This window comes from Molossus molossus, unplaced genomic scaffold, assembly GCF_014108415.1.
Source record: "Molossus molossus isolate mMolMol1 unplaced genomic scaffold, mMolMol1.p scaffold_m16_p_26, whole genome shotgun sequence".
NCBI classification, from domain to species: domain Eukaryota; kingdom Metazoa; phylum Chordata; class Mammalia; order Chiroptera; family Molossidae; genus Molossus; species Molossus molossus.
The window spans coordinates 665,749-690,945 of record NW_023425362.1 but is presented as its reverse complement, the minus strand read 5'-3'; the positions used below and the strand labels follow the sequence as shown (position 1 = coordinate 690,945).

The following is a 25,197-nucleotide window of genomic DNA, read 5'->3' as shown; positions in this document are numbered from 1 at the left end:
AATATCCTCGGGTGAAGACTAAAAAAAGGAAAACAGGCACTGTGATGCACAAATAGTAAAGTGATATAACAAAGTATCATGAACATCCACAGGCCAGGAGCTTGGCTGTTCATATCACAAGGACGTTTTCCTTGACAGGCACAGCTAATCAAAACCGACATAAAGAAAATCTGGATCGGCCGATATCTGTTCAAGAAATTCACAATTTAAATACTCCCCACAATGAAAACTCAAGGTCTCGATGGTATCACAGGTCAATCTTTCCAAATATTTAAGGGGGAAAAATACCTTATATAAACCTCCCATCGAAAAACAGACTCCTTCAACTCTTTAGGAGATCAGGCATTTAATACCCAAACCTGACAGGAACATACAAGAAAGGAATCGTAGCATAGGCCAACTTCGCTCATAAAAATAGACACAAAAATCTTTTTTTTTTTTATCCTCACCCGAGGACATTTTTCCATTTTTTATTCAGATAGAGTGGGAGGGAGAGAGAGGAAGAGAGAGAGAGAGAAACATTGACATGAAAGGGACACATTGAGTGGCTGCCACCCGCACGACCAACCAGGGCCGGGGACCAACTGCAACCGAGGTACATGCCCTTAGCGGGAACTGAACCCGGGTCTCTCCGGACCACAGGCGACACTCTAACCGCTGAGCAAAATCGGCCAGGGCAGACGCAAAAATCTTAAACAGAAACATCTGTAAGTCAAAGCCAGTGACATCTGGAACACACAACACGGCTTATGCGGGGGTTACTCCATAACTATGAAGTTGGTTTGACATTTGACAATCCATCCACGTAATCTACCACACTCATACAGTAAAGAAAAACGTGTATACTAACATCTCAAGAGATGCAGAAGAAAGTGTCATAAAATTTAACATCTATTTATCTAAAAACTCCCAGTAAGCCCAGTCTGTGTGGCTCAGTGGTTGAGCGTCAACCCATGCACCAAGAGGTCGCCAGTTCGATTCTTGGTCAGGGCAAGTGCCCAGGTTGTGGGCCCAGTCCCCAGTGGGGGACATGCAGGAGGCAGCCAAACGATGTTCTCTTTCATTGATGTTTCTATTTCTCTCTCCTTCTCTCTAAAATCAATAAAATAAAATAAAAACTCCCAGTAAACCAGAACTAAAAGGGAACCTCCTTTAAAGTTTACAACAACATCATACGTCATGGAGAAATACTGAGCATTTAAGCCCTAAGTTCCGGGACAGAAAAATCTCCACTCTCCCACCTGTATTCCACAGTATCCTGAAAGAGCTAGTCAATGCAATAACGCAAGACAAAGAAATAAAACGTGTAGAGATGGAGAAGCTTTGCAGACAATTGTGCACATAACACATCTACGTGGAATCATACGTTGTTACAATGAATGTGTTTAGGGAAGTCACCAAATTCCAAATCAGTAAAACCAATTGCATTTCTATATATCCTAGAAAAAAAAATTAGAAAATGACACTTTAAAATGTCATTTACAACAGCATTAAAAAAAAAATCAGAAATCTAACAAAAGGGATCTTGATCATCTGCACACTGAAACTACAAAACATCGCCGACGAGAATTAACTGAATGTTCACGGGTTGGAAGGCTCAGTGTTGTTAAGATGTTCATTCTCCCCGACAATGATCTGTAGAGTCAACATTAATCACAAAATCCCAGCAGGATTTGTGTCTGTCCATGTGTGTACATTAACAATATGACACTCACATTTATACGGCAGTGCCAAGGTCCGAAAAGATCTAAACAGACTTACAGAAACATTAAGACCTGTTACGAAGGGTTGGAATTAAAACAGGGCAGCAAGTCAATGGAACACAACGGAGAGCCTGGGGGATGGAGCCTGCGGTTAGGAGCCTATGGGACGGAGACCGCGGGATGGAGCCCGCAGGATGGAGCCTATGGGACGGAGCCCACGGGACGGAGCGCGCGGGACGGAGCCCACGGGACGGAGCCCGCAGGGCGGAGCGCGCGGGACGCCTGTCTGATTTTCACAGAAACACACAGGAAGCACAGGCAAGCGTCCAGCTCTGTGGCCTCTGAGCCACCCAGGGGCGGCTGCGAGGACAAGCAGGTGGGCAATACTGACTGTTTTCTTCTCTCCAGTCTCCATCCGACGAGGCAGACAGGAGCCTCTTCCTCTCCCCGAGCTCCATGCCATCCTCCAGCGGCTCCCCCTTCCTCCCTCCTGCTCTGGACCCTGAAAGGAGGGGGACATCAGTGCTGGGTCCTAGCCTGGAGCCCGGCAGGGCTGGGGCTGGGAGCAGATGTGGGGTTGGGAGCAGATGTGGGGTGGGGTCAGGGCTGGGGTTGGGAGCAGATGTGGGGTGGGGGCAGGGCTGGGGCTGGGAGCAGATGTGGGGTGGGGTCAGGGCTGGGGTTGGGAGCAGATGTGGGGTGGGGTCAGGGCTGGGGTTGGGAGCAGATGTGGGGTGGGGTCAGGGCTGGGGTTGGGAGCAGATGTGGGGTGGGGTCAGGGCTGGGGTTGGGAGCAGATGTGGGGTGGGGGCAGATGTGGGGTGGGGTCAGGGCTGGGGTTGGGAGCAGATGTGGGGTTGGGAGCAGGGCTGGGGTGGGAGCAGATGTGGGGTGGGGGCAGATGTGGGGTGGGGTCAGGGCTGGGGTTGGGAGCAGATGTGGGTTGGGAGACAGGTCTGGGGTTGGGAGCAGATGTGGGGTGGGGGCAGGGCTGGGGCTGGGAGCAGATGTGGGGTGGGAGACAGGGCTGGGGTTGGGAGCAGATGTGGGGTGGGGGCAGGGCTGGGGTTGGGAGCAGATGTGGGGTTGGGAGCAGATGTGGGGTTGGGAGCAGATGTGGGGTTGGGAGCTGATGTGGGGTGGGGGCAGGGCTGGGGTTGGGAGCAGATGTGGGTTGGGAGCAGATGTGGGGTTGGGGCAGATGTGGGGTTGGAGGCAGATGAGGGGTTGGGAGCAGATGTGGGGTGGGGGCAGGGCTGGGGCTGCGGGTGGCCCCGGGGGTGGGGCAGGCTGGAATTCCACCGGGAAGGGAGGGTCCGGGGTTCCAGCGTGGTGGGCGGGGCGTGGAATCTGGTCGGGGTCGGGGGGCACAGGCTGGGTGGGGAGATGAGACCCGAGCTCACCCGGCAGTGGCCCCAAGGATCGCGCCGGGCCCCCGCTCCCAGCCACCTCGCCCAGGGAGACCGTGCATTGTGCAGGCGAGGGGCGCGGGCGGCGAGGCCCGGAGCGCAGGGAGCGGCGGCCGGCGCGGGGCGTGGGGCTGCGTGGGCGCGCGGGGAGCACGAGGGGCTGCGCGCGGCTCCGGCTGCGGCGGGGGTGGCGGGAGCGCGGGCGGCGCGCGGGGCGCTGGGGGCCGCCGGCGGGGGCGCCCCCGCGGGGCGCGGGGCTGGGCTCGGGGCTGGCGCGGGGGCGGAAGCTGGGGTGCCGGGTCGCGCGCGCCATAGTCCTCGGGAGGAGGGTCTGCGAGTGACCTCGCTGCTCCCAGCCCAGATCACGCGGTCACGGCTGCGCTCGCTGTTGGGGTCACACAGCCGCCTGGTAGTCAGAGCGCCACCAAGTCACAAAGACCCGAGGGTCACAACCGGTCCCCGCCCCCCAAGGACCAGTCCGGACGCCTGGACAGGCTCCGCCCTGCGACCCTCTGTGCGCGGCCTTCTCGGCCCCACCCAGGCCTGCATCTCGCTCCCCAGCAGCCGGCTTGGGGGGCGCCCAGCCCTGCCCCCGCCGAGGGATGAGGGTGGGGAGCTGCGCGCTGGTGTCGCCTCGAGGGCTGGGGACACGGGGTGCCCTGGGCAGCGCCCTGCCCCCCACCCCGTCCCGCAGAGGAATCTGGAGCGGACTCGGGTGCCCAGGTCGCCCGTGGGCCCGCGCTGTCGCCCGGTGTTCCTCGCTCACCAGGGTCCCCGCCACCCAGGCGTTGCTTCTTTCTTGGTCCCCACCTGTTTGCTCCGCATCTTTGTGGGGGGGAGCCGTGGTGGGAAAGAGGAAAGACCCACCCACCCTCGGTGCTCTTGTCGGTAAATTTCTGAAACCTAGATCTCATCGTAATTTGGTTTAAAACCAACTTTATTTTGTGTTTAACTTACCAAGATAACCGCGAAGTGAGAGTCTGCTTCCACTTTGAAGGGGCTGTGGAGGGCTCAGTGCAGGGGGCCGTCCCCCTGGGTGGGGACCCTGCCCTCCCGCCCAGGCTCTCACCAGCCCGGCCTCCAGCTGGCCCCGGGTGACCTTCGCCAGGAAGCGGTGGGAGGCGGCCCTCACCTCTACCCTCCGTCCCCCAGGGTGTGACCCTGCCCTCACCCCACCCGCCTGCGTGCTTTTCCTCTCAACTTCTCCAGAGCCGGGCAAGGATATACCTGGGATCCCCAAAATTAAATAGGCACAAGCCACATTTCCACGTTAACATTTATTGCTCAGGCAGTATTAACTATACCAAAGACAGAGTAAATTGACAGAATTATACATTTTTTAAATCCTACACATGTGGATTTTTCAAGCTCTCTGAACTAAGGCACAAGCAGGTATTAAGCCCTCGGGCGCCTAACTATGGTTCTCTGGACCCCCAGGAGGACATCAGCATCGCCTGGGCTGTCCCGGGGCTCCTGCCCCAGCTCAGGGCCGTGCCCACCTGGCCACCTCCCTGTGAGCAGGGGAGCCACCTGGCTGAGGCTCTGCCGCCCGGCCGGCCCCTTGCTGCCCCCTCCCCACCCCCGCCTTCTGGAGCTGCGGGGATAGCGAAGGGGTTGTCAGAGGGCAGCTTCGATGACCCCTTGGCTGGCTCTCTGCACTCGCGGGTGTCCAGCCTGCACTCCTCCAGTTTGACCAACCGTGGCCTTGGCAGCTGAGTCCCCCCACCAGGCCCACAGCTGGCCAGCCCCAGCCGGCCCTCACCTCCTGGGCTCTGGTTCTTGGAGGCCCTGGGACCCGACCAGTGCACCTGAACTAGGCGAGCGGGAGCCTGAGCCTCCCCCAGCTGGGTCTGCGTATCACCTCCTTGTGCTGCGGGAACAACCGCTGGGACAGAGCCTTATGAAAGCAGTTCCCAGCGAGCACTGTTCCCCCGGGAGGTGCTCATGACAGCTGGGAGCAGCTCACAGGCCTCACGACCCCAGGTGTGCTCGGGCACAGAGACGGCACGGCTGCTGCTTGGCCATGCTTTTCATCAAAACAAATGCTGTTCACACTGTCCCTGCAGCCTGGCAGGTGGGCGGTGACAGAGGGAGGAGGCCCCGCCCAGGCCAGGCCGCAGGGGAGCTGGGACCAAGAGGACTACTTGTCAGGACATGGCGGGGACTCCCGGGCAGGCTGTCCTGCAGGTGGTGGCAGCAGCCTGGCCTGGGGAGGGGGCAGAGCCAACAGGGCAGGAGAGAAGGGCTCAGCCGGCCCCGGTCACTGAGGCCATTGAGACACGGAGGTGACCCAGGCAGTTTTCAAAGCCTTTGATCCAGCCCCACCCCAAAGACCACTGAGCCAGCTCAGTGGGCAGGTTGATCATGGTTGTTGTTAGGGCTCAGGAGCTAGAAATGACGTGGACAAGCCGCCACGTGGACCAGTGCCCCGAGCAGGCTGGGAGGCGGGGAGGCAGCAGTGTGGCAGGCACACGCTGCGGGGCACCGGGTGGGGTCTGCTCTCCTCAAGGGAGCCGGGCAGGGGCTGGGGAGAGAAGCACTCGGGTGCCTATGGGTGCACACAGCAGGTGCTCCGCAAGGACGGGCGGGAGCAGGGGAGGGGAGGACGGGCACAGGCAGCGTCCCGGGGCCAGGAGCTGTCCAGACCAGCTCCTGGCACCTGAGCTCCTCACGCAGCCCGGCCACCCGCACACGGGAGGGTTAGAAAGCAGGAGCTGGAGGGCACTGGCGTCTGCCGCACACGCTGGGGGCGGGGCTGCGCCGCGGTCCCTGCGGTCACTGCGCCATCTGCACCACCACGGCCCTCCAGGCTTTCTCCTTGTCGAACTCCTTCAGGGGGCTTCTGGCCACCTGCGCCGGGACAGGCAGAGGTGTTTGTGTGGGAGGGCAGCACGGACCCCACAGCCCCTCAGCCTGGGAAGCAGGAGGAGACCCTGCCTGCCCTGCAGCGGCTGCACCTGCCCTCCCGGGGCGGAGCCTGGGCTGGGGCTGAGCTCTCCACGTGGCCACAGGCTGGCTCTGGGGGTGGGCACTGGCCTGGTGTCCAAGGAGCCGGGCCGCGGGGACCCACCCCTGCCCCTGAGGCCGGCTCCTGGCAGAGCGGGCATCCGTGAGCATCAGGCGCTTGGGGAGGACTTGCTGACGGGAACCATACCCCAGCATGCAGGAACCAGCCGGACCTCCAGGCCCTTCCGGGGGCAGAGAGGGGCCTGGGCCTGGCCTGGAACACTGTGCCAGCACCGGCGGGGGCCTGACACCAGGGAGGAGGGCTCTCAAAGGGGCCGTCACCCAAGATCCACAGAAACAGGGCCTGACCCCACGCCACACCCTGTCCCGACGCGGAACCAGGTCCAGGGACAGAGCCGTCCCACAGGAGACCAATGGCCACCAGGTAATGAGGAAGTGGTGGGTCTGAGGCTGATGATGGAAGGAACAGCACCCAGGATGGGGCCACGGGTCGGACGGGTCCCCCGAGAACCAGGAGCAGCCTGGTGGGCACACAGCACCAAGGTGTGCAGAGCAAGGATGTGAGACCATGAGGGGCCCAAGGGGCGGCTGCAGGGAGGAGTGTTCAGTGCACCCCGGGGGGCCCTGCAGGACCCTGCACAGGGCCTCGTGCACCTGAAGGGCTGTGGGCCAGTGTCCCCGTGAAAACAGCACTGGACAGCGGGCCACCCACAGGGAGGGACGCAGACCCCAGCCTTTTAGGTGCGGGGACGAGAGGTGGCACGTTTGCAGGAGTAAGACTGAAAACATTCGGTCCCGAGTATTTTTTCAGGACAGATTGTATTTGCCTAGCTGGTTTGAAAAACATTCCGTGGCCCTGGCAGGTTTGGCTCAGCGGTTAGAGCGTCGGCCCGCAGACCAGAGAAACCCGGGTTCGGTTCCCACTAAGGGCACCTGCCTCAGTTGCAGTTTGTCCCCAGCCTTGGTAGGGGTCATGTGGGTGGCAGCCAGTCGATGTGTCTCTCACGTCGATGTTTCTCTCTCTCTCTTCCCTCCTTTCTCCTCCCGCTCTATCTGAAGATAAATGCAAAAGTGTCCTCCAGTGAGGATAGAACAAATTTTTTTTTAAATTAAAAACATTCCGTGTGTCCTGGCTGGTTTGGCTTAGCAGTTACAGTGACAGCCTGCAAAACAAAGAGTCGCGGATTCGATTCCAGTCAAGGACATGTACCTTGGTTGCAGTTCCGTCCCCTGCTCTGGTTGGTGTTGTGCGGAAAAAGTATCTTCCAGTGAGAATTTAAAAACAAAAGAAGCCCTGGACAGTTTGGCTCAGCAGTAAGAATGTCGCCCACAGACCAAGGAGTCCTGGGTTCGATTCCGGCCAAGGGCACATACCTCGGTTGTGATTAGTCCCCAGCCCCGGTAGAGGTTGTGTGGGTGGCAAACAGTCAATGTTTCTCTCTCTCTCTTCTTCTCTCTCTCCCTCCAGCTCTATCTGAAGATTAATGTAAAAATATCCTCGAGTGAGGATCAAAACAAAAACATTCCATATGTTACTTCCCCAAGATGTTTCCTGAGTCTTGAAACCAGTCAGTGAGGGTGGGTGTCACTTGCACGGGCCTGCAGGCTACCAGGACAGGGCGGCGGCCCGAGGCCACTCACCTGGGCAGCGGGGCGCGCCTGCGGGCCGGCCGTGAAGCGGGCGCACAGGATGACGGTGCCCGTGTGCAGACTGGCCTGCAGCAGGAGCTCCAGCAGCAGCAGCAGCAGCAGCACGTCGTAGGATTGCTGGTGGCGGGAGGACAGGGCGGGGTAAGCTTGGTCCCTACCCTGGCTCTCGGAGACCCCGCCCCTCACCCTGCCAGCCAGGGCGCCCACACAGCCAGCTCCCCGGTGCCCACGGCCCAGAGCCCGAGAGCGGTTCTCGTGGAGCCGTCAGGCCGGAACTGGGGCCAGCATCCACCTGCACTGTGATCTCAGTGACCTGGGGAGCAGTCCGTCTGCCCCACGATGGGCGCTGAGGGGCCAGCTCTGCGCTGAGTTCCGCTCTCTCCCGTGTCACAGGCACAGAAAGGCCCATGGCTGGGTGGATCGCACGGGCTGCTCATGGCCAAGTCTCCCGTGTCCCCAGCAACCACACGGGTCAGCGAGGGAGCCAAGGGCACCCTGTGGCCACGCCGAGGGCACCCATGGGGGGCGAGTGTCACGTGTAAGCCACATCTGCTGTGAGACGCCACCCACAGGCTCCTCCCGAGCTCGGGCTGCGAGGGAGAAGGGGTCTGAGCAGTGCCAGGACTGGAGGCACCGGGAACCCACAGCTGCTCAGGTGTCCCGGAAGCATCCACCCCCGCACTGCATCACGCCCTTCTGCCTCGAAGTGCAAGCCCTAGATGTCAACCCGGAGAAGACCCGTGTCCACACAGCATCCCTGCTACAGATAAACTGTCCTCCGACGAATGCGCACATTCGGCTCGGAGTCCAATGAAAATACAGGAGCCTCATCGGTGGCTCCTCCCGCCGGCTCTGTTACCCGCGGTCAGCTGCGGTCAGAACAGACTAGACGGAGAATTCCAGAAAGAAATAATGCACAGGTTTTAAATCGCCCGCCATTCTGGGCAGTAGATGACGTCCGGCAGCACCCCCCCAGGACATGAACCATCGCGTGTCCCGCGTCTCCACACTCTGGATCCGTCAGCGGGATGCTGGTGCCTGTGTTCAGGTCCCCCTCCTTCTACTTAGCAGTCACCCTGAAGCACGAGAGCAGATGCTGGGAATTCGGATGTTTCAGAGACGCCCAGAAACCTTCCCTCAAGGGAAAAGACGGAAGTTCTTGACTTACTGGGGAAAAAAATAAATCCTGTGCTGAGGTTGCTCAGCTCCACGGTGAGAACAAATCTCTCAGTGAAGTGCAGGAGGAAAAGGAAACACATGCTAGTGTTTAGTCACATCTCAAACTGCAAATCCGGGCCCGGCGGGTGGGGTGCTTGCTCAGGGCAGAAAGGCGTTAAGCCTGTGGGTAAAGGACAGCGGAAGATGCCTTCCGACGGACACACAGGTTTGCACCAGAAAGCGCTGAGATCCCACGAAGACACCAGCAAGGGACCCCCTGAAGCCATGACAATAGGGAGGGTCCCACAGACTCAGGAAAAGGTTCAGACGGAAAAACATATAAATTCCTGGAGATGCGTCTGCCTGGGGAACCGGTACAAGGGGCCACACTGCCCGCAGGCTCAGGCTCCCCAAGGTCCTGGGACATGTCAGGTCTAAAATGCGTTAGAGAAACAAGGCACCAGGCAGGTAACCTGAGAGCAGCGTCCCCGGCGATGGGGCCCTGGGTCACTGGCGCCACCTGCTGGAAGCTGCCGGTCCCCAGCAGGACCGAGCGTGGGCGCCGCCCCTCGGTGAGGGCAGGGGGGGGGGGCTTTCAGTAGCATCTGCACTGCTGGGGCCCTCTTTCCGCCTCGCCCAGGATGAAGTGGGGCGCATGTCACTAGCCTTCCTGATCACCACTAACACCCGAAGCAAGAAAGGAAATACTGGTACGTTCACCCTCACAAAACACACAAACGTGCACATGCAGAAATCACGCGCAGAACGGAAAACCGCTGTGGCCCTAAGGGCGCCGCTCAGCTGTCAAAGCCCGGAGACGGGCACAGACGGACAGCGGTCCCGGGAAGAAAGGCAGAGGCCGCCGCGGTCGCAGTGGAAGGTCCTCTGTGTGCACCAGGCACCCTCTCAACTCTGCATCCAAACAGGTGACCGCTGCTCCCGCCACTGGGGGAGGGGCAGTGGGCCCCCCGAACTGTGGGGGTCCCGCAGCACAGGTGCCTCTCCCCTCTGGACCTGCAGCCGCCCTCCGATGACGGTCCCGAAGGGGCGCCCTGCGGAGTGGCTGCGCGGCCGCAGCGGGGGTCGCCCACGCCCTCCCGGGACTGGCCGGCGGCCTGGGTGGCAGGAGGCTCACGTGGTAAAGGAGACCGCACTCCACCCCTCAGTCTGAGGCTGCTCCATTGAAAACAAAGCGAGGGACTTCCGGTCAGGATGGCGGGTAGGTAAACCTGGTAACCGTCCTCCCACAACCACATCAAAGTTACAACTAAACTATAGCACAACCATCACTCAGAAACACCTGACATCGAGCTGGATGGAAGTCCTACAACTACGGAATTAAAGCAGCAGAGACAGGTAGGCGGGGCAGAGGTGGACGGGCTGGTCCCACACCCAAGTGTGATAGATACAAATCAGGAAGACACCTCGGCTGGGAAGGGCCTCCCTAAGGACTGAGGGGTCCCCGTCCCACACCAGGCACCCCGCTCAGGGTCCCAGTGCCAGGAAGAGAATCCCCATCACTTCTGGCTGGAAAAACCAGCGGGAACTGAGGATCAGGGAGGCTGAGACAGCTGGAGCCCCAGGCAGCTCCTTAAAGGGCCGCGCACGGTCTTATCGGACTCTCTCCCTCTAAACTTGGAGGGGAGGCAGCTTGAGAGGCACCAGAGACATACAGGGAAGAACTGAGCTGTTTGACACTGGAGCGAGAGCTGGAGAGGGGGCTTTCTCCGGGACAAACGTGATGTCAGAAGCCTTTGTTCCTTTGGTGAGCCCTTCCCTGGGGCAGCAGACAGCCCCCATATCTGGGACTCCAGCAACCTGGCTCACACTGGTCGCCCCGCCCTGGTGACTCCCTGAGGAGTCAGGCCCAACTTTCAGGCCCACCCAAGCTGTTGCCAGTTGCTTAACTATAGGATTGGCCTGTCTTGGATCCTGCTTCAGGTTTTCCTAAATTCTTTCAAACAAGTTGCACCTGGTCTCAGCTAGACCCATACCACTTGTTAAGTAATACATAGAAACAAACAGAGAGCCAGCCAAAATGAGGAGACAAAGAAACAGGTCCCAAATGAAAGAACAGAACAAAACCCCAGGAAAAGAACTAAGCGAAATGGAGATAAGCAACCTAACAGATGCTGAGTTCAAAATACTGCTTATAAGGATGCTCAATGAACTTAGTGAGAACCTCAGGGAACTTAGTGAGGGCCTCAAGAGCATAAAAAAGGACCGGTCAGAAATGATGGATGCACAGTCAGAAATGAAGGTGGCATTAACTGAAATAAAGAATAATTTACACAGATTCAATAGTAGAGTACGTAAATCCAAGAAGCAAACCATCAATTTGGAATATAAGGAAGCAAAAAACGCCCAATCAGAACAGCAAAAAGAAAAAAATAATCCAAAAAAATGAGGAGAGTGTAAGGAGCCTCTGGGACAACTTCAAGCGTGCCAACATTCGCATCTTGGGGGTGCCAGAAGGAGAAGAGAGAGAACAAGAAATTGAAAACCTGTTTGAAACAATAATGGCAGAAAACTTCCCTAACTTGGTGAAGGAAACAGACATACAAGTCCAGGAAGCACAGAGAGTCCCAAACAAGATGAACCCCAAGAGGCCCACACCAAGACACATCATCATCAAAATGCAAAAGGTTCAAGACCAAGAGAGAATCTTAAAAGCAGCAAGAGAAAGGCAGCTAGTTACCTACAAGGGAGTTCCCATAAGGCTGTCAGCTGATTTCTCAAAAGAAACTTTGCAGGCCAGAAGGGAGTAGCAAGAAATATTCAGAGTGATGAAAAGCAAGAACCTACAACCAAGATGACTCTATCCTGCAAAGCTGTCATTTAGAATCAATGGCCATATAAAGAGTTTCCCAGACAATAAAAAAGCTAACGGAGTTCATCACCACCAAACCATTATTATATGAAATGTTGAAGGGTCTTTTTGAAGAAAAAGATAAAATATATGAACAAACAAAATGGCAATGAATACATATCTATTGACAATGGAATCTACAAACAAAGTGAACAGGCAGACAAAAACATTCTCATAGATACAGAGAACACTTTGTTGGTTGCCAGATGGGAGGCGGGTTGGGGGATGGGTGAAAAAGGTGAAGGGATTAAGAAGTACAAATTGGTTGCTAGACTGACAAACCTCAAAGGGAAGGGGGTTGGGGGTGGGAAGAAATAAACCAAAAAACTTATATGTAACCAATGGACACAGACAACAGTGTGGGAAAAGGCAGGAGGGGGTCAATGGGGGAAAAATGGGGAACATACATTCAACAATAAAGATAAAAAAAAGAATAATAATACCAGCTTACACAATATAGTCTAGAGAAAGAAAAGCAAACTAAATTCAAAGTAAGTATCAGGAAATAATAAAATAAGAGCAAAAAGCAATTGAATTTATAACAAAAATATAAAAAAATATCAGTGAAACCAAAAGTTGGTTACTTAAAAATTAATAGAATTGATAAACATAAATTTGTGAGCAAGAAAAGAAACAACTTTAGGAATGAAAGAACATCACCACTGATCCCAAAGAACATTTTTTTAAATAACAAAGGCTAAAAAATTGTAGATACTACTCCTTCGTGGAAGTGAATGAAACAACACCCACTCTTTAATGGCGGGCTGCACGGTGGCTTCCGTCCCCGGAGCGGAGTGTATGGAAAGGGCAGGAGTGGAGTGCAGTGCAGTGACCCCACACACACCACCTCCCAGGGGTCGAGCTCAAGGTGCATGGTGCTGAGCCACCATGATATGTGCACTACGGACACAATGTGATAAGAAGGGCACTTTACCTCTGAGATCTTCTGACTAAACACATGTAACCCCAGTCTAATCATGAGAAAAACATCAGACAAATCCTAACTAGACATTATAAAAAAATACCTGACTTTTAATCCTCAAAGCTGTCAAGATCATAAAAAAATAATAATAACTGTGGAGGTCTGAGAAACTGTCAGAGCCACAGGAGACCAAAGAGACATGAAAGATAAGGTCATATAACACCCTGGATGGACCCCTAGGATAGTAAAGGAATGTTAGGTAATAACAAGCAATCTGAATAGAGTATGAAGTTTAGTTAATATTAATGTATCGCATTGTAACAATTATACCATACTAATGTAACATGCTTATAACAGGGGAAAGGTTGTGATGTATACGGAAACTATTACTGTTGCAATTTTTCTATAATTCTAAAATTAAAAGTTCATTTAAAAAACAAAAAACAACAACAACAACAAAAACAAAGCGAGAGCCCTGGCTGGTTTGGCTCAGTGGTTAGAACGTCGGCCTGCGGTCCAGAAAGACCCGGGTTCAGGTTCCCGCTAAGGTCACATCCCTCGGTGGCATTTTGTCCCCGGCCCTGGTTGGTCGTGCGGGTGGGAGCCATTCGATGTGTCCCTTTCACATCGATGTTTCTCTCTCTCTCTCTCTTCCTCTCTCTCCCTCCCACTCTATCTGAACAAAAAAATGGAAAAGTGTCCTCGGGTGAGGATAAAAAACAAACAACAAAGCGAGGTGTGGGGGTGAGACAGCAGCAGCCACCTGCTTCATGAGGGAGGGAGGGGCGTGGCCACCGCGTCCCACACGGGGCCTCCGGGGCCGTCTGACTCCTGAACCACATAAAAGCTTCCTAGTCACCCTGGCCTGTTTTGCTCAGCGGTTAGAGCATCAGCCTGTGGACCAAAGAGCCGCGGGTTCGATTCCGGTCAGGAGCACGTGCCTCCGTTGCGGTTGGACCCCTGGCTCCGTTGGGTCCTATGGGAGGCAGCCACTCGATGTGTCCCTCTCACGTCGATGTTTCTCTCTCTGTCTCTCTCCCTCCTTCTCTATCTGAAAATCAATGGAAAAAATGTCCTTGGGTGAGGATTAAGAAGAAAAAGGTTCATAGTCAAAAACACTGCGGAAAGGGGGAAAGCATCAAATCTGAAGGCTGAATATAAACAGAAACTGTCCGATGTGACTCTGAAATCGACAGCACAGAAGGGTGCTTCCCGCCCCAGGCCCACCTCGACCTCCCGCAGGTGCCCCGGGAGACGCCGGAAGGGTGTTGTGAAGACTGTGTGTGGGGGAAGGTAAAATAAAGCAGTAACTGCAGGTTATTGGGAAACAAGATTTCCGGAGTGAGAACAGGACCACAAACAGAAAATAACAGAAGTTGAAGGAAAACCCTAAAATGTAAACTTCGAGTCGGAAACACAAACCTACGTTTGGGACGGACCTTTGGACACAAGGGGGCAGAAGCCGGTCTCCAGCTGTCTGTGTGGGGAACAGCGCAGTAGTTAACAGATAACAACAAAGGCCTGTCCTGGTTGGAGGTCGTTCGTATGCCAAAAGGTTGCGGGTTCGATCCCTGGTTGGGGTGTATACAGGAGGCAACAGATCGATGTTTCTCTCCCCCCTTCTTCTCTCTCTAAAAATCAATAAAAACTTATCTCTGAAAAAAATAGAATAAACTCTGTTTGTGGACTCACAGCTGTAAACCTACTTTTGCTCCCCCTGTATAAATACTCAGCTCTGCCTGCTGAACGGGCTTAGAAGCAGCGACCCCCCAGGAGGAAGGAGCCCACCAGCCCCTGGACCTCGGCTTCCATGCACGATCCCCCCAAGGGGGGCAGGACGAGGACAAGGAGAGCCTGGGGCTGCTGCTCCTCCCCGCAGCAGGGCCCGCATAATAGGACAAGGGCTCCCGCACCGCACTGTGCAAACAGTGCCGCCCACCAGTGCTCAGAAGGGCTCCCCGGGCTGCCTGCCGGCTCCCCCAGAGCAGGGGCGGAGGCCCGAGGCTCTGCTGTCAGAAAGACCCGCAGGCGAAGCACTGCACACGCCGTCTGCGCGGTGCCCTGACCAACCCTGACCGTCCTTCCTGCCAAGGGGACGCAGGCCTCCCTGGGGTCAGTCTGGCAGCTGCTGCCTACTGTGCGGGAGGGCCACACCCACGCTCCCATGGACACCACAGGACAGATATTCACAGGCGGGTCATCTCCCAGACTACCGGCCCAGACTCCAAAGAGTGGGTGCACGAGGGGAGGGTGGGACTTAACAGCCAAACGCCAGTCTGAGCCTGAGCAGGGCTCAGCCCCAGAGCACACTCCTGGGATGGCCCACGGAGAGCGACCGTGACCTGGAGTGACCTGGACGGCATGATGGGCGGGACAGCTCTGGCACTGCAGCTGTGATCACAGGACCCTGGTGTGCAGACTGAGCCGGAAGCAGAGCCCCACCCCGACCCCCACCCCCGGTCAGAGAACATAGGGCACTGACCCCTGGTGGCAAGGTGAAGCCGGCCTCATGCCCCAGGTGGTCAGACGGTGCGCACAGCCCTGTCCGGGAGACGCTCTCCAGGCCCGCGCACAGGCGGCGGAGGCTGTGAGTGGGGGACACGCACCTTGAGGGCGGGCGGGTAGTCCTCGAACACCTGCACGACTCTCCTCACGCTGAAGGTCAGGTACCCGGCGGCCGAGAAGAGCAGTGGCGCTGTGAGGCTGCAGATGGCCACCAGCACCTCCACCTGCGGAGCAGACGGGCGTCACCATGCCGGCCCCGCGGCTGCTCGGCCCACAGCTCCGAGGACGGGGTGCCCCGATTTGCCCGCTCGTCCCCAGTGCACCGCGTGTCACAAGGTTCCTCAAGTTCACACCTGTCCACACGTTGACGATCACACTGTGGTCACTGCCCTGCGGCCTGCCTTGACCGTGCCCACAACGCACCCCAGGTCTCCAGCGCAGGCCCTTGGGCCCAGGCCTGGCAATGGTCCGTGGTCAGATGACCGACCATCAGTCTGTCAGTCCGACAGATGCAGGATGAGGCTGGGGGCCAGGCTCCACCCCCCAGGCTGAGGCACAGCCCCCACAGACAGCCCAGCCCTCGGACAGCGGCCCACCGCCCTGCAGCCCAGCCGGTCCCCACCTACCAGACACCTGCTGGGGCACTCGGCTGTCACATGACTGGCAATGGCGCTGGGAAAACACTAGGAGAAGAGGAGGGCCTCAGAGGTGGGGGCCACGGAGCCAGGCGCCCCGCTGTGTCCCCCTGCAGCTCAGCCTCCAGCTGCTCTCAGTGTCTGCACCCGCACAGCAGCCGGAACCTCACGGGAGAGCCCCGAGTCCCCCCTGCGGGCGTCCCCCTCACCCGCCCTCTGCCTGCCCGTGTGCAGGGCTGAGCCCAGGCGCCCAGGAGACACGTGCCCCCGGAGGCCATGCCGGCTGACCCTCTGACCTGCGCTAGCACTCACCACGGGGCAGCTGCCGTGCTGAGCGTTCACCGCAGTGGCATTGCGTATAGAATCATAGCACACAGTAAAGATGTGGTATGGAATACGTATTTTGTCATAGAACAATATAATGATGTTATAGGTTACAAAATTAGATAAATTAAAAGGTATTTTTTCAGGAGAAAACAACACAAAAATGATAAAATAACAAGAGCCATAAAAATAAAAGCAGCTGCACACGGACTCGCCGGGTCCCACATCCTCCAAGGCCGGCACCCACATCCCCACCCCTTCTCTCCCCTGCCCGAGGGCCACAAAAACCGAGTTCAAGAACCAGCCACTCCAGGCCTTGGAGAGCAGCCCGGCCGGCCACGACAGACGGACATGGGCCGCGCTGGACGTACTCACAGCCACTAAGATCCAGAAGAACGTCACCGAGAGGTGCGGGCTCGAGACGGCCTCGTGCACGTTCAGAGTGATGACCCCACCCAGGACGGCAGAGACACCAGCAATCACCTCGATGACCTGTGGGGGGCAGTGCGGTGGTGTCACATGGGGAGTGGGTGGGCTCCTGGGGTCCCCAGAGCACAAGTGTCACTGACGTGGCGGGAAGAGCTCGGGGCGAAGGAGCAGCAAACCGTGTCCACGGCTCGAGGGAGGCCCCCAGGGAGCCCCGGAAATGCAGCCTTCGCAGGCCGGGGTCAGTGGGAGGGGAAGACGGGCAGTTCTTCCCACCAGTCCCAAGGCAGCCGGCAGGCGGGAGAAGCCCAGGCACGTGCAAGGACAGCGATGCACACAGGGGTCGCAGCCCCTCGAAGGGAACGTGCTCCGCCCAAAGACACAGAGACAGCGACAGCTGGGGTAAGAATAAAGGACAGCCCTGGCCGGTTTGGCTCAGCAGTTGGAGCGTTGGCCCGCGGACTGGAGAGACCCGGGTTCAGTTCCCACTGAGGGCACGCACCTCGGCTGCAGTTTGTCCCCCATCCTGGTGGGGTCGTGTGGGTGGCAACCAGTCGATGTGTCTCTCTCACACCGATGTTTCTCTCTTTCTCTTTTCCCATCTCTCCCTCCCGCTCTATCTGAGGATAAATGCAAATATGTCCTTGGGTGAGGATAAAAATAAAATAATAAAATAAAATAAAATAATAAAATAAAACACAGTAGTGCGCTGTCCGGAGAGACAAACCGAAATGAAAGTGAGGAGGAGAGCGATCCCCTGGCAGACGGTAACCACAGATGACTCACCGACGTGCTCAAGGCTGTCAGTGCAGGTTCATGGGAAACACCGTCACTAATGACAGAGCTGCCGTGTGAGGATGGAAGAGAAAGAAATCGCAGGAAGCAATTCTAGGCGGGTCCAGGCATAGAGCACAGGCTGAAACACCTGCAGCAGAGTCTCCCGAGTCACGGAGACCATGACGCCTCTCGGAGTGGGGGGCAGTGTCAGTGACAGCACAGGAGGCCGAGGGAAGGCCTCCAGGGAAAAGAGGGGTGGCCACAGCGTTTACCCTTAGTCAGGACACTTGGAATGAGGACATGCTTCAGGACCCCAGAGGCAGCAGGTGTCAACCAGGGCAGTGTGTTACCTCACTCAGCCCCAGATCTACACCCCACCTGTGTGCACACCCCACCTGTATCCACACACCTGTATCCACACACCTGTATCCCCCACCTGTGCACACACCCCACCTGTGCGCACACCCCACCTATGCACACACCCCACCTATATCCACACCTCACCTGTATCCACACCTCACCTGTGCGCACACCCCACCTGTATCCACACCTCACCTGTATCCACACCTCACCTGTGCACACACCTCACCTGTATCCACACCCCACCTGTGCACACACCCCACCTGTATCCACACCTCACCTGTATCCACACCTCACCTGTATCCAAACCTCACCTGTGCACACACCCCACCTGTGTACACACCCCACCTGTATCCACACCTCACCTGTATCCACACCTCACCTGTGCACACACCCCACCTGTATCCACACCTCACCTGTATCCACACCTCACCTGTATCCAAACCTCACCTGTGCACACACCCCACCTGTGCACACACCCCACCTGTATCCACACCTCACCTGTATCCACACCTCACCTGTGCACACACCTCACCTGTATCCACACCCCACCTGTGCGCACACCCCACCTGTGCACACACCCCACCTGTGCGCACACACCCCACCTGTGCGCATACCCCACCTGTATCCACACCCCACCTGTGCACACACCCCACCTGTGCGCACACCCCACCTGTGCACACACCCCACCTGTGCGCACACACCCCACCTGTGCGCATACCCCACCTGTATCCACACCCCACCTGTGCACACACCCCACCTGTGCGCACACCCCACCTGTATCCACACCCCACCTGTATCCACACCCCACCTGTGCACACACCTCACCTGTATCCACACCTAAGCCATACCCACACTGACATCGTACATTATCAACACCTACCTAGGTAAGCTGCCCTGAAGGAGCACGGCAGCTGCTGAGATGAGGTGTTTGTCACCAACGACACTGCAGGAGCTGAGCTCGCAGACCATGCAGCCCACACCGCCACCCCAGCCATCTTCAGACAGACGTGTCCCCTCCCCCAAATAAAACAAAATGACGAGGAAGAAAGGAAAGTGTTCCTACCGAGTAGGACTTCAGGACCCGCGCCGGAAACGTCACGTCGTACAAAATGCTGGTGCTGTCACAGATGGAACCCTGAGAGAAATGAGCGGTGACCTCCCTGGGCAGGCTGTCACCTGGTCCCGTCTCCAACAGGAGCAGCTGCGAGTTGCTAGTGATCACCAGGCCTGGGAGCAGAAGCTCAAACAGGCGTTTTCCTTGCACGTGAAGAAGCATTTGCGCACAAGGAGGCACCTTCAGGAGACTGGGTCTCCCTGTGGTCCTGCTGGACGCGTGGTCAGAGCCTCAGGTGGGCAGGCCCAAGGCCACCAGCCTCCAAGGCCCGGAGAGCCACAAGCAGGCGTGGGTGGGGAGGGGCTTCCCTGCATGAAGGTGGGGTGACCCCGCGGCCCCGCACCGTGGGCACACGGCACACCTACCTTCTGCCCACCAGACACCTCGCCGGACCTCGCCGAGATGATCACTGTGGCCGCCATGAGGAGTTCCAGCAGCAGCAGCAGAACCAGGTTGAAATTGATCTGCCGGAGGGAGCCCCAGTGAGGAGACCTGCTCCCCTCACTTCGATTCTGTAGCAGCAGTTTCGCGCAGGCCGCGCCGCCTGCTCTCGGCTCCAGGCAGCGTCCCGGGCAGCCTCCCGGGGCCGGGCCTCGCCTGTGTTTCCACCCCACTCCAGCTGATCTAACCCCTGCCCCGACCTAGGCCTCCGTCTGACCCCTAGGTCTTCACTCTGGAGAGAGGAAACCTCCACTCACGCTGAAACCGGGCACTTGTCTGTTGCTGGCACAGGTAACTGTTTTACACCGATGTTCACACCCGGCACCTCCGTCCAAGCCCATAACTTAAGTCCTAGGGTCACGTTTCCTGCAGACAATTCGGCCAGGCGGCCTCTCGGACCCCCGCGCGCCTGTCCGTTTTCTGTGCCTCCTCAGCCTGGCTCAGCTTCCCTGGGGCTACCCCACTGCTTTCCTGGCCGTAATGTGGGTGGTCAGCATCCCGCCAGCAGGAGGCCTTTGGGAGGTGTCTCTGACCAGGTCCTGCTTTCGTGAGGCTGCCTCACGGAGTGGCAGGCTTCTCCGTCTATCTTAGCGGCACACCTCAGCTCCAACAGCATCACAGACCTGACAAAACACGTCACTACGCTCCTGTTCACTTTTAGGGACTGTTGCGAAAGAGGCGTTAAAATGTTACCAGCAAATCCATCCCCTGGAATCAATGAAAAAGTTAAAGACAATTCTTTTCTTCAGACGGATAAATAAAATTCTCCAGCTTTGTCGAACTCAAGGGCCATGACACACACACACGTTTCCGACCCAGGGCCAGCGCTCGGCGACACCAGCCACACGCCCCCGCAGCGAAGCCCGACGGGAGGACCTCGCCAGGAGGAAACGGGCAAGAATGTGGGGCCCACGGGGCTCCAGGGACTCACGTCTATTGCTGACGGATTCATGACAAGTTTGCATCCAAACCAGATCAGACATGTAGTGGTCACAGCAAATGTGGAAACAAACAACATCTGAAAATTGGGAATCTGAAAAAGAGGATGGGGGGGGGGGTGTTATTCCCATTGCATAACTGAAGAAGTACAGTAGAGGCAACATCACACCTAATTCCAGGTCACTAATTAAAAATCCTAGCCTGGCCCGTGTGGCTCAGTGGTTGAGCGTTGACCCTGCACCAAGAGGTTGCCGCAATTCCCAGTCAGGGCACATGCCCAGGTTGTGGGCCAAATCCCCAGTGGGGCCATGCAGGAGGCAGCCGGTCAATGTTCTCTCTCATCAATGTTCTCTCTCATCAATGTTCTCTCTCATTGATGTTTCTATCTCTCTTCTCCCTTCCTCTCTCTCTAAAATCAATAAAGGGGAAAAAAAAAAAAGAAATCCTAAAGACTGTGACACCTAAGAATTAGCTGGGGCCAGAGGGTGGGAGGGCACAGGAAACCCTACAGTGGGGGCACGGGGCTACTGTGGGCAGTGGAGGTGTGTCCCACCCATGCAGAAGTGTGTGTGCATACACACACAAACACAAGTGCACACACGTGCACGCACGTGCACAGAATTGCACATGCACGTGAGTACACACACGTGCACACATGCACGCACACACACAATTGCACAAAGTGCACGCACACATGTACACAAGCACACATGCATAAACACAAGTGCACTTGCACACACAAGTGCACACACATACACGCACAAGTGTACACACATATAAACAAGTGCACATGCACACAAGTGTGCACACACGTGTACACACACAAGCACACATGGACACGAGTGCAGACATGCACACACGTGTACACACATAAACACAAGTGCACATGCAGACAAGTGCACACACACGCGCGCATGTGCTCTCAGCCCGGCAGGGCCTGGCTTCTCTTGCACAGCCGTGCGCCTGCCCCCATGGTACAGAGACTGGACAGAAGACTGTTCTCACCACGTTGGCATTTCTGCGGGAAACAGCAAAGCTCACGACCGCCGAGGGGATGCACTGGAAAGAAAGCAGAGCTCGGTGAGCAGTGGTCAGTCACCCGTGTGTCCTTAAAGCATAATCTTCCGATGACCCGACACCTGTCAGCAAAACAGTGACGCGGCCACTAGACGCAGGGGCTTCGCCAGACGCTGAGAGGTCCTCAAGTCTGTCATAATTCATTCTGGAAAAGGTTTCCATTCTTCTGACGAGATAGCAAAGGCATTTGCTAATGAACAGTATTCTAGGTGGACACACTCGGAAGCTGGAATGCAACTTCCTACCGCCCAAGACCAGGGTCCATCAACTCCTAAGAAATTACCCAAAGGGGGAATGTGTCACCGCAAGAAGGAAGTGAACACACTCAGGGGTCCAGAGCCCAAGGGAGTTCTTGTCAGGGGCCCCACTTTGACCCCCACAGGAGCAAAGGACAAGCAAAGAGGGCGAATGTGGGGGCGTCAGGAGGTAGGGAAGTGGACAGAGGGGGACCAACAGGGGGCCTCGAGGTGCTGCTCTTGTGGGTGACGGACCCCTGCAGACCCTGCGGTGGGGGCAGCAGAGCTGAGGGTGTCACAGCCTGCAGGGCACACAGCTGTGGTTGGATGGGGGTGGGGCTGGGCCCTGAGGGCTGAGCAGGAGCCCTTGGGAACCCATGACCGGTCTCCCCAGCCCGTTGCCTGAGGGTGAAGGGCACTGCCAGGACACCAGCCTAGGTTGGCGTTGCCCTGAAGTCATCTGGTCAGAGGTCAGGTCACTGTGGCCCAACTAGGGCTGCTCCAGTGGTGAAGACAAAGGGTCTCCTAGAAGGTTCTAGAGAGAACTGCAGGGGCAGGTGGAGTGGATTCAAGGAGTTTTGTTCCAAGGCAGCGGAGGCCAGCAGCATGGGGTGGGGGATGGGTGAGAGAAGCGGCGTCTTTGTTCTCAGATGTTCGTGGACAACGAGGGACTGTAGGGGGAGAGCGCCGGCAAGAGGCCCCCAAGGCAAGCCCTGTGACCACCAGCGGCCCCCACGAGCTGTGGGAGGGGCGGGGTGCAGCCCGAAGCCACTGACGTCAGACACCAGGGTGCGTCCAGCCCAGGAGTCTGTGGAGAGGCTCAGACAGCTTCATCAGTTGTTTTCAAAAGGCATGACCTCCACTGAAGCTAAAGCCCCATGGGGAGATTCTGAGTGAGTGGCGATGGACAGAAACGGGGAAATCTTAAAGCACAAAACCCCAAGGCACAGCCGCAAACTTCAGAACCAGAGGACGTGACGGGACGCTGCTTACCGAGCCTGCAGCGCAGCGTAAGTAATCCATCTCGGAAGGAAACACGTTTCCCAGGTACAGCGAGAGCCCGGAGGTCACCAGCAGGCAGCCCTGCAACACGGCAGCGCAATCAGGCAACGCGTGGCCGCGTCTGAGCACACGGAGCACAGCCGTCCGTGCAGCACCAACGTTGCGCCTGGATCCTGCCGGACCTGACATCCTCACACAGGACGGCCATGGCCCACCCTCCCCCATCATCAGACTATGGGCTTCCACATTTATTTGGGGAACTAAAGGAGGGGCCCTGTCAAAATCTGAGCGAAAATGGCACCTCTCCCCAGAAGACGCCCTCAGCACAACACTTGCAGTTTCTGGGCCTCAGGATCCCCAGCCCCAGGTCCGGGCATGAAGCCCTGTCCAGCTCAGGGTCCGGAGAGAGAAGCTCACTGCCGAGGGTGAGGTTCTGGGGCAGGGGTCAGTGTTAAAGGTCACTCGGACCCGGGGTCCAGGCAGGAAGCCTTCATGTCCTACTGTGATGGCGGTGCTGGGACGTGGGAGCCTGGGGACAGAGGAGACCACGGCCCACACCTAAGTGAGGAGGGGCAGCAGGATCGGGGGCTGGGGCTGCCGCACAGAGTCCAGGGCCCAGGAGCAGGAGGGAGGAGGAGCTTCCTCCGTGCCCCACATGGGTGGGGGTGCCAGTGTCCATGGGACGAGTCATGGCTGGGGAGGAGGTGAGCAGGACTGTTAGGGTGCTTCCTGGGGGGGGCCTGAGGCCTGGAGGCAGGGGGAGCAAGGTCCTGGCCTGGATCCTGGTTCTCAGCTAGGATGGCACGAAGGCCTGGGACTCCCAGGTGGCCGTGCCCACCGAGACCAACATAACACCTGCAGTCCTCACGCCCCTGCCCCGGTGCTTCTGGAGGCGAGCGTCCAAGTCCCCTCAAATGTTTGGTCCCCCCAACCCAGGCCTGACTCCCAGCTCCTTGCAGGCCCTGTTCATTGGCCCCTGGGCCTGCTCTGTCTCCATGGCCCTGGCCTCACCCCACGGGACACTGTCCTGCCGTTCACTGCGCCAGAGGCAGGGTGACTCTAGACGCTCCCCAGGAGTCGAGGGTTGTGGAGGCCGCCCCTGCACCTTGCATGACCCTGCAGACAGTCAGGTGGGCCCTGGGCTGTCCCAACCGCGGCAGGACACAGAGCAGCCAGGGCCCTGGAGCCCACAGGGCTGGCGCCATAGGTACTGGTGAACAGAGGACACGCCCCGTGGCGCTCTCCACTGCAGTGCCGGAGCCGCTCTGTCCCGCTGGGCCTAGGAGACACCTGCCGGGGCACCTCCCAGGGACGACGCCTCAGTGGCCCTGGTGCAGCTACTCACCCCCATCAACACAGAGAAGACCCACATCTTGTGGCTGAAGCACGAGGGCAGCCGTGAGGACAGCTGCAGGTCGCCGGGCTTGGAGTCCGCGCAGCTCCCGGCGTCCGGCCGGCCCCGCTCCAGGGTGGGCATGCGGTCATAGCCCAGCTCCTCCCTGCCCGGCTCGTCCCGAGTCATGGCGCCGGGGCAGACACTGCGCTCCGTGCTGAACGGCAGCCGTGCCCGCAGGTCTGCGGCACCGGCACGGGCACCTCTGCTGCTTGGATCTCCCTGAGGATGCCCTGATCACACGGTGCTTCGGTGAGAGCAGCACCGGCCACACACAGGGCTGCGGCCAATCTGGAGAAGGAACAAGGACTGAGCTTGACAGGTGAGCGGAGCCGCTTTCCCAGCACCGCAAACCTGCGTCTGGATTCGGGGCGTGCGGGGCTGTGGGCGCCCGCCCACCGGCCCTCAGTCCTTTCGGCTCCCGCTCCCCCGGGCGGGCGGCTCCTCCAAGCCCTTAGATTGCTCAGGGTGGTAACCGAGCTGGCACACACAGCGCCGCGTCAGGCCCGTCCCCGGCTGTCCCGCTCACCTCCCAGCGGCTCCCAGGGCAGCGGCACTGGTCTCTGGGTGAGGGGCTCGCGGCTGCCCAGTCATCCTGCCTGGGGCTTCCAGCAACAACTATTCACAGAGGAACAAAAGGCCAGCAAATCTTCCAGGAGCAGGGGAACCTCGGCCTGAATTTCAATGAGGCCTGGAAAGTTCTTGGCCGTTGTGTAACCGCTGGCGCACAGCCTTGCCGAGCCGTCTTCACGCCACAGGAGGCAGAGGGGCCGCAGGGCACAGGCGCCGGAGGGGCATCTCGGAAGCAGTGTACCCCAGTGGAGGCCCCAGCAGGTCCCGCAGGCAGGGCTGGTGCTCTGTGTCGGAGACATAACTTTTTACTCAAAGGCCTTATTATACCTCCTCTCAAGCAGCCGTTTCCCGTCCTCCATGAACATACGAGAAAACCTCCTGCACGACAACACACACACACACACGCGCACGCACGCACGCACGCGTGCACACACACGCATCTGCGCTCAGCCTGGCTGGGTGGCCCCGGACCTGCTGGGGACTCTGGCCTGTCCCTTCCTGCAGGCGGCCCCAGAGTTCTGTGGCGCCTTTACTTCTGCTCACTAAGCAGAGAAAAAGGCCAGGGGCAATCTTCGCCCGGAGACGCTGGCACACCGGCTGTCACAGCAACAATTCTTTGTGCCCAGGGCTTGAGCGCAGGCCTCCTGAAAACCGGCTCCTCAAACACGAACCACGTAAAGCTTGAGCAAAGGCATCCGTTTCCCATCGTGAGAT

At 57.8% G+C, this 25,197-nt stretch overlaps 2 protein-coding genes across 5 annotated transcripts in view; both read right to left on the bottom strand.

Moving 5' to 3' along the window:
* Positions 1-2,161, bottom strand: part of TTLL8 (tubulin tyrosine ligase like 8) — a 42,497-nt gene extending 40,336 nt beyond the window's left edge. The window contains exon 1 of the mRNA XM_036278167.1: positions 2,095-2,161. Coding sequence (XP_036134060.1) covers positions 2,095-2,161 — 67 coding nt within the window. The remainder of the gene's footprint in view (positions 1-2,094) is intronic.
* A 3,726-nt stretch (positions 2,162-5,887) lies between these two features.
* On the bottom strand, positions 5,888-24,190 carry MLC1 (modulator of VRAC current 1). Of its 4 annotated transcripts, none has more exons than XM_036278286.1 (11): positions 23,863-24,190; positions 22,509-22,598; positions 21,208-21,261; positions 20,195-20,296; positions 19,188-19,286; positions 18,772-18,843; positions 16,518-16,634; positions 15,810-15,866; positions 15,285-15,407; positions 7,721-7,846; positions 5,888-5,962 (listed from the first exon to the last, which is right to left on the bottom strand). In XM_036278286.1, the coding sequence occupies exons 1-11, from the start codon at positions 24,037-24,039 to the stop codon at positions 5,888-5,890; spliced, it is 1,092 nt and encodes a 363-aa protein (XP_036134179.1). In that variant the 5' UTR covers positions 24,040-24,190. The 4 variants fall into 4 exon arrangements, with proteins under 4 accessions (XP_036134179.1, XP_036134180.1, XP_036134181.1 ...); XM_036278287.1 differs by having other exon boundaries at positions 18,772-18,864; positions 19,206-19,286; XM_036278288.1 differs by lacking the exon at positions 15,810-15,866 and having other exon boundaries at positions 18,772-18,864; positions 19,206-19,286.
* Between the last annotated feature and the right edge of the window lie 1,007 nt (positions 24,191-25,197).